Consider the following 8,901-nt stretch of genomic DNA (forward strand, 5'->3'; position numbering starts at 1 on the left):
TAGGTCAATTAAGATTTTTTTATATTAATCTAATATGTTGTCATCTCAATAAAAAAAAATCATTTAATACATCATCAGCTTGATATTTTAAAAAAATTATAATCTAATACACAGCAGGTTTTCAATTAATGAATTTTTTTTTTACTTCTAGAAAACACGTCATGAACTCTTTTAAATTTTATTCAATCCACAGTACAATGCATGTCAAGGATTCGGTAGTGTCTATATTTCCTTATCTTTGGTATAACAAAAACACACACATTTAGAAAACTGCATGGAGTTCTACCTAGGGATTGCAATTTCTTGACACGACTTTTCAATCTACGAATGCAAGTATTCTACTATAAAATCTTATATTTTCCCATTTCTAACATTTAATACTCTTATTTCGCACTAGTTAGATTATGAAAATTTAATATAGAAAATGACTTGAGCCCATGACTCCCTTTCTCACACATTTCAGCTGCTATGGATTGCAATGCAAGTATATGTTCTCCCTTGACTTCATTATTCTTTTTTTTCTTTTTTCTGCTGTATTCTTACTTTTGAGTTTGTCAATCTGGTAATCAAACGGTTTAATTTATTTATACGGTTACAATCAAGAATCATGGCCAATAACATTGTATAAGGGAAATTTCCAGGAACGATCCTGAGTGTTGGGGTGTGTGTGTGTGTGTGTGTCTATATATATGTGGTATGGAAACTTTTGAGCTTCGAAACTCGTTTTTCCATTAGAACATTTTTTTTAGGGTACTGTACAGAAATGACCCGGGCTGCTGTGTGGTGTTTTAAGGTAGAGGACGTGAAGTCTAGAAATAGATTCTCACGGCCGGAGACGATGAGGAGTATTTCGCAGAAGTATCAGAATTTGTTTTTGAAAAGAGGGACATGGGATCCTGATGAAGATCAAAAGTTGAGAGCTTATATTAAGAGACATGGCATTTGGAATTGGAATGAGATGCCGAGAGCTGCTGGTAACTGCTAATGATTAGTACTTGTATTCTAAATGTTACATATACTGGCAAAACGCAGTGAAAATAAAACTGTGATATAATATATTGCTTCTTCTTCTTTGTCTCCATATGTAGGTTTGTTAAGGTCAGGGAAGAGTTGCAGGCTTCGTTGGATGAACTATCTAAGGCCAGATATTAAGCGTGGAAGCTTCAGCAAGGAAGAGGTGCAAACTATAATCAAGCTGCAAGAAATGTTAGGAAATAGGTATATTTATTCTCAAGTATAGATATTATTAGCTAGCTAACGCATGTATGTTTCCATTTGTTTTTAGGAGAGCTCACCTATTCCAGAAGTTCATTGAGTTACAATCAGCTCATTTTTTGAACATATGTCCTGCAATAAAAACACACACACGCACTCTCCTCTAATAGCTCTACTTGGTATACGAAGACATACAATTCCTAGGTATTTTAGGTACATAAATGTTATAAAATCCCCTTTTATGAAGAAATTTCTATGATTTTCGAAGCATTCGATTACTTTTTTCTCTTCTTGTAAAACCACCTAATACTTGAAGCAAGTAATACAACTCTATTTAAGGGATCCATTATTAACTTCTTATGACATCTATAATCTTACATTAATTGGTTAGGATTCAAGAGACTGAGCCTGCTAGTATCTCATAAAGACTAGTTTCAACCTTTCTCACCAAGAGGTACTATTAATTAAGGTTAAGAGCCCTTCATCTTTGAACAGATGAGACAATAATTAGGCCTCTTTATAGGCGCCAACCATGTTGCAGATTGGTAAGAACATGGTGATGTTCAATATAGCTATTGCAAAACTCTCACTTTACAGTCTAACCAATTAACACTCACTTTACAGTGGTAGTCGACTTGTATATAGAGCAAAGTATGCAAACTAGCAGTATTTTACCATCAATTGAAAAAAATAATGATTAAAATCGGCTGCATAAGATCAATAATTTTTTTCTCCTTTTTTTTCATCTATTTCAGATGGTCTACAATTGCAGCAAAGTTCCCTGGAAGAACCGATAATGATATCAAAAATTTCTGGAACACCCACGTGAGGAACCGCTTCAACAACAATATTACTAATACTACAGTGCAATCACCTAAACTGCAAGGAATACAGACATCCGAAGAAGAATTCAAGCAAAGGAAATCATCTGCCATTGATGTTTCACTTCCCACTGCTCCAAAAATAATGAATTCAGAAGAGTACTCCTCCAAGGGGACGCTCCACATGTTACCAATTCTGTTTTCTGATAATTTCTCATCTTCCAGTTCCAGTCCTGTGAATGACATCAGTGAAAACATGCGCAAGGAGGAGAATATTGATGGATCGTTTGAATCATTTGCAGAACTAAGTTTGTTGGATCAGCCACTTTCAATGGAAGCGAAAAGGTGCAACGCGGAGGATTATGGAGAAGCATATACAGATGAAATGTGGGTACAAGAATTGTTGAACTATCCAAATGCTTCCCACAATTTTGATGTCGGCCAAGAGTTTTGGATGAATTGCTTGATGCAAGCCCAACTGCATGGAAATTAAGTAGAGCGTGTGTTTATGCCACTTTTAAAGTGGTCTGCTAGTTAATTAATATTAATAAAATACAAGAGTTAAATCTCTTAATGTGCATGGGCACTGTTTAATGAACGATGCTATTTTTTTTAAAAAAAAATATCTTTTCATGTAATGATCATTGTGATATTTTATATGTTAGAATTTTCTTTTTTCTTGAAAATTCAATGTATTTAGTAAATTTTCATATTTGAATTAGAGGCTAATTTCATGAAATATGATTTAAATTTGTAGTACAGAAAAACTAAAAATATAAGGACTAAAAAAAAACAGATCTTTTGTATATTTGTGCAAAAAAGTTCATTTTCATCCAAAAAATCTCCATTTATTTATTTTTTTAACCTTTTATTTTTAGGATTTGACGAGGAAAATATTATTGAGGTGTTTTAAAACTTTCATCTCACTTTAAAAAAAAAAAGATTAGGCTCCAAAAATAATTTTTAATTCAATTTAATTTTGAACTTTTTGACCTATCTAAGAGTGTTTTGAGGTAAAAAAAAAAAAAGGAGTTTAATTAAATGCTTAGGGTGTTTCTTAGGCGTTGAAATGGGTTTTTGGATCCCAAAATTTAGAATTCGACTTTTTTCCATCAAATATATATGGTTAAAATCTTTATTAGTAGACAATGCATTATATATTTACTTTTTTGAAAAATAATATGGTAGATGACATGTTGCCCACTTTATAAAACAAAAAAAAAAGCAACAAGACTAGGTGTATGTGCTTGGTCTTGCTTTTCAATGATCACGTCGACTTATTTTTTTGTATAAGGCCATGCACGCTAGCCCAACCATCTAAGCCTATATACCTAGCTTTTTTTATACAATTATTTTTTTAATTTTAGTTAAAATTCATTATAAATAAAATAATTAAAATTAAAACTCAACCATGTTGAATCTGGCTCGGCATGATTTATTTGACTAAACTAGCTCAAACGCAATCCACTCGTCCCTTTTAAAACCCATGGCTCCCAAAAGATTTTTTGGTTTAATGTTATTTTAATCTTTACCTAACTTGATTAGTCTCAATAATGAAACGATGAATTGGTTTGGATGTAAAATTTGTGTGTTAATATTGTTTTGGATTGTTATTTTGTGTGCGTTGTTTTTCTTTTGTTTTTTGAATTGTTTGGTTTTGGTGAAATTATATTATGTGTTGAAGCTCTTATGTTTTCTTGTCTGTGAATGTTTGTTTGATATTTCCTTCTTGTTATGAGTTTGTGTTATTAAACGTAACAAATAATTTTTTTTTAATTCATTGTTTTTATCTGTTTTAAGGATGGTGGCTAAAAAGTAAAACTATATATATTATTTGTTTTACGATGCTTGTTTACTATATTATTTGTTTTGGAGAAATTTAAGTTCAAATGTCTAGGTTAACTGTTTCTCGGCTTCTTCAAATCTACGATGCTTGTGTTCTATAGCAACTTTGTTAATTTTAAAAAGAAGAATAAAATGATGACCTGATTAGAAGAACATGTTAAGGTTGTTGTCCAAGCATCGTGGAGCATCTGTACCATGTTGCAGGGACTTCTAGCTGTTACGATTGACCGTCATCGCCCCCTTCTTTCTTCCATAAAGAAAAGTCTATGAATATCCAAAAATATTGTTTTGAAAAGAGGTGGACCTTCTTTAAACAAAAATTATTCAAGATTTTGCATAAAAAAATTGAGAATTTCTTAGCCTGAAAGCTCAGTTTATTACAATATATAAGTTATTACAATAATCTATAAGAGTTGGTAAATTAATTACAAGAAATGCAAGCAGTAATGATCATCCTCAAGAGATTAGGATCTTTTAACTCAATCACCTCTCCTGAACCATGGGTTTGTTTTTCTCGAAATCATAAAATTCATTAAGAAGTCGTAAGAAATCGAGGACAGAATTTTCGGTGGTATTTTTGTCATCAAATTGGTGCATGGAGGTTGATTAATTTTTTTTTTATGGTAGTTCTCTAAGTCAACTGCAAGTATACTAATTATTAAAAAAAAAATAAGGTCAAAAAAAGGCACCCCTCTCTCATCGTGTTCTTGACCTAGAGGAAATTTTTTCTGCGGATTTACATTTGAGGGAATTTATTTTTATTAATATATTTGAATCAACGCGTAAGATCCAATATTTGTTGTTCTTTCGCAAGTCAAGAGAAGGAGTTCACACATTTTGTCGACGGCTTGGATTTCTACCTACGCGGGGTTGCAATTTGTTGACACGACTTTACAATCTAGGAATGCGAGTAACATTGTGTTCTCCCATTTCTAAACTTTAATACTTCTTATTTCGCTCTAGTTAATTCCTAAAGTTTTAATATAGAAAATGACTTGAGCCCTTGACTCCCTTTCTAGAACATTTCTAAGTTTAATTTCTAAACTTTTCGTATATAAAATGACTTGAGCCCTTGACTCGCTTTCTCACACATCTCTAAGCTTGATTCAGTCCATTTTCGCCTCCTAGCACTTTCTATTTAGAATATGTTTGGAAACGCGGTGAAAACCGCGTTCTTAAAATATTTAATTTTTTTATTTTACTAAAATTTAATATATTTTATATGTTTTAAATTGTTTTAATGTGCTGATGTTAAAAATAATTTTTAAAAAATTAAATAAAAATCATTGGCATGCATTTCGATACGAAAAGTTATTTGAAAAGCAACTGCAACTATACTCTAAAATAGACTCTTACTTGTGGCATTAATCTGACATATAAGAAAGGGTGTTAATCTAGGATGAACTCTCAATGCATGTACTTGTATGTGTCTTGACGAAATGATTGGAAATTCTGAGCTTTGATGTGAGAAAAGAGAGAAAGAATATTTGCCTGTATGGATTCATTCATTGAATCAGAGAACGTAACTTTATATGAGAGTTGTTTCCTATAATTGTGCTAAGCTATTCTGGAAATCTATACTGCAATAGGAAAAGAAATATTTTACAGCACATAATTACATATTTGTTTCCTTAACACTCCCACTCAAGTTGGAGAGTGAATATCAAGAACTCCCAACTTGCGAATCATGGTAGAGAAATTTTTCTTTGCCCAATGGTTTAGTGAATACATCCGCAAGTTGATTTGCTGAAGTAACAAATTTGGTCACAATCGAACCATCCTGTATTTTGTCTCGATTAAAGTGGCATCCATTTCTATGTGCCTGGTTATTTCATAGAAAACAGGATTGGATGCTATATGTAAGGCTGCTTTGTTATCACAATGAAGCAATGCTGGTTTCGGATACAATATTCGTAAATCTTTCAACAATGAATGTAACCAAGATAACTCACAGCATGTACCGGCCATGGCTCTATATTCGGCTTCTGCTGAGGAGAGTGACACTGTTTTCTGCCTTTTTATTCGCTAAAAAATAAGTGAAGATCCCAAAAAAACACAATAGCCCGTAGTGGATATACGAGTCATTGGACAACCAGCCCAGTCTGAATCACAAAAAGCTCGCAAAGACAAATCATTTTGAGAAGGGAAAAACAAACCCTATCCTGGAGCATTTTTCAAATAACGCAACACACGCAAGGCAGCTTGCATATGTGGTTTATGTGGTGCATACATGAATCGACTTAATACATGTACAGAATACATGATATCTGGCCGAGTAATAGTCAAATAAATTTGGCATCCCACAAGTCGCCTATACTGGGATGGATCTCTGAGCAATTCACCTGCATCTGAGAGTTTTGTGTTTTGCTCCATGGGAAAGTTCACAGGTTTAGCACCTAAAATTCCATCATCCTTTAGAATTTCCAAAGTGTATTTCTGCTGTGAGATAGAAATACCTTTCTTTGACCGAGAGACCTCAGTGCCCAGAAAATATTTCAAAGCACCCAAATCTTTAATTCAGAAATGACTATGCAAAAATTGCTTAAGGGTTGATATAGCCTTGAGATCATTACCTGTAATAAGAATATCATCAATGTATATCAACAAAGCGGTAAAGGACTTGCCATTTCGACATGTGAACAACGAATAGTCTGCTTTGGACTGAACATATCCAGCATCTTGAATAAATGTAGAGAATTTGGCAAACCATTGATGGGAAGCTTACTTTAAACCATACAGTGACTTGTTGAGGCGACATACCAAGTTCTCCCCCTGTCGCTGAAGACCAGAAGGCGGACACATATAAATTTCTTCATGGAGATCACCATGAAGGAAAGCGTTGTTTAAATCGAGCTGGTGAAGGGGCCAATCCTGGGCAGCGGCCAGAGCTAATAAACAACGGACAGTAAGCATTTTAGCAGTGGGAGAAAAAGTGTCATGATAATCGATACCTTCCAGCTGTGTATAACCCTTGGCCACCAAACGAGCTTTATAACGCTCTATGGTGCCATCCGAGTGACGTTTGATTTTATAAACCCAACGACATCCAATCGGTTGTTTTCCAGGAGGGAGAGGAGTGAGAGACCAAGTGTGGTTGGCTGCTAAAGCTGCCAATTCAGATTGCATTGCGGCTTGCCATTGTGAATGGAAAGTGGCTTTTGTGTATGAGCGGGGCTCAACATCCTAACTGATGGTAGCAACAAAAGAATAATGTTGTGGTGAGTAACGATGGTAAGAGATAAAGTTACAAAAAGGATATCGCGTACCTTTAGTGGAACCAGACGATGAAGGCGGCAATGGTTTAGGAGATGTCACGTGGTTGCAGAAATAATCATGTAAAGCACGAGGAGGACTATGATGTCGTTGAGAACGACGTAAAGGTTGCACTAGAGTGATGGAAGAAGGGGGTTGAACGAGGTTGTCAGGAACGGGTGGAGTAAAGGTGGAAGTGGCTGAAGCTAGAGACGTGAAAGGTGAATCTGGCAGGGTCAAGTAGAAAAGAGTGACGGAATGGACAGATTCTAATGGTGTGGTGGAGATGGTGGGGAAGGTGTCGGAAAGAGGAGGGTCAGAAATAAAATGAGGGAGGACAGGTATAGTGGGTGTAGGAATGGATGGAGGGGACTCAAAAGGAAAAATATGTTCATGAAAAACAATATTACGACTAGTAAAATTTTTATTAGTGGTAAGGTCATAGAGTTTGTAAGCTTTTTGGCCGACCGAATAACCAAGGAAAACACAACGTGTGGCTCTAGGAGCGAATTTATGAGAGACATGCACAACAGTAACATATGCAAGACAACCAAAAACCTTAAGATGGAAATAAGAGGGAACCTTGCCATAAAGTCGTTTAAAAGGAGTTTGCTGGGAAAGAAGTGTTGTAGGCAAACAATTAATCAAATGGACAGCAGTAAGAACACATTCTGCCCAAAAACACAAAGGAAGATGGGCTTGAAAACGAAGGGCATGGGCTGACTCAAGGATATGACGATGTTTGCATTCGACAACCCTATTTTTTTAGGGTGTATAAACGCAAGAGTGTTGATAAATGGTGTCATTTTGTCAAAAAAAATCACGCATAGAAAAGAATCCCCCCCCAATTATCGACTCAAATATTAGCGATGGAAGTATTAAATTGGGTTTTGACAAAAGAGAAAAAATTTGTAAGTAAATGTTGTGTTTCATTTTTGTGCTGCATAAAGAATACCCATGTGAATCGAGAATAATCATCCACAATTGTCAAAAAATACTTTGCACCAGAAAGAGAAGAATTATGTAGGGCCCTCAAATACCACAATGTATTAACTCAAAAGATCTAACAGATTAAATTGAACTAGCAGAAAAGGGAAGTGGGCATTGCTTGGAAAGTGCACAAACTTCACAAGCATTTTTGAATTTGAAAGGGAAATGGAGTAAATTTTTTGCCATAAAATCTAATCTAGAGGAAGATAGATGCCCTAATCGGCGATGCCATAAGTCGGTGGAGGAGACAACATAAGAACAAGATGGTCGACTAGCAATGGTAGCAGAGGATTTGATTGTAGGTCTCAGTGTGGTTGATGCCAATGCGGTTAAGTAATAAAGTCCACCTCGTTGTTTACCCAAACCAATCATTGTCTTCGTCGTCAAGTCCTGCAAAATACACCAATAAGGAAAAAAGGTTACAGAACAATTAAGACCTCTTGTAACTTTACTCACAGACATCAAATCCACCTTAAAAGATGGCACACCAAGCACATTTTTAAGAGAAATAACAGAGTTCAAGGGTAAAGTTCTAATAGATATGATTGGGGCCTGTTCTCCACTTGGCATAATAACTGGCAGTAAAACAGTGTTCTGACGACTGTTAATAAGAAAATTCGGAGAAGAGGTAATATGATCAGTTGCACCACTATCGAGGAGCAATCGATGGAGGCGCAATGATGTTTATGACAAACCTAAAGAAGTACCAGCAGCATTGGCCTTAGGATTGGAGGATTGATTTGTCCCCTTATTGTTCATCATAGATAATATATGCTGA

The 8,901-nt window shown here is 35.0% G+C and overlaps 1 protein-coding gene across 1 annotated transcript; it reads left to right on the top strand.

The window, feature by feature from the left end:
- Positions 1 to 838: 838 nt before the first annotated feature.
- On the top strand, positions 839 to 2,529 carry LOC133703649 (transcription factor MYB8-like). The gene is made up of 3 exons (XM_062128262.1): positions 839 to 974; positions 1,089 to 1,218; positions 1,971 to 2,529. The coding sequence occupies exons 1-3, from the start codon at positions 839 to 841 to the stop codon at positions 2,527 to 2,529; spliced, it is 825 nt and encodes a 274-aa protein (XP_061984246.1).
- Positions 2,530 to 8,901: the final 6,372 nt, after the last annotated feature.

The sequence above is a fragment of the Populus nigra genome, chromosome 9 (assembly GCF_951802175.1).
Source record: "Populus nigra chromosome 9, ddPopNigr1.1, whole genome shotgun sequence".
NCBI classification, from domain to species: Eukaryota; Viridiplantae; Streptophyta; class Magnoliopsida; order Malpighiales; family Salicaceae; genus Populus; species Populus nigra.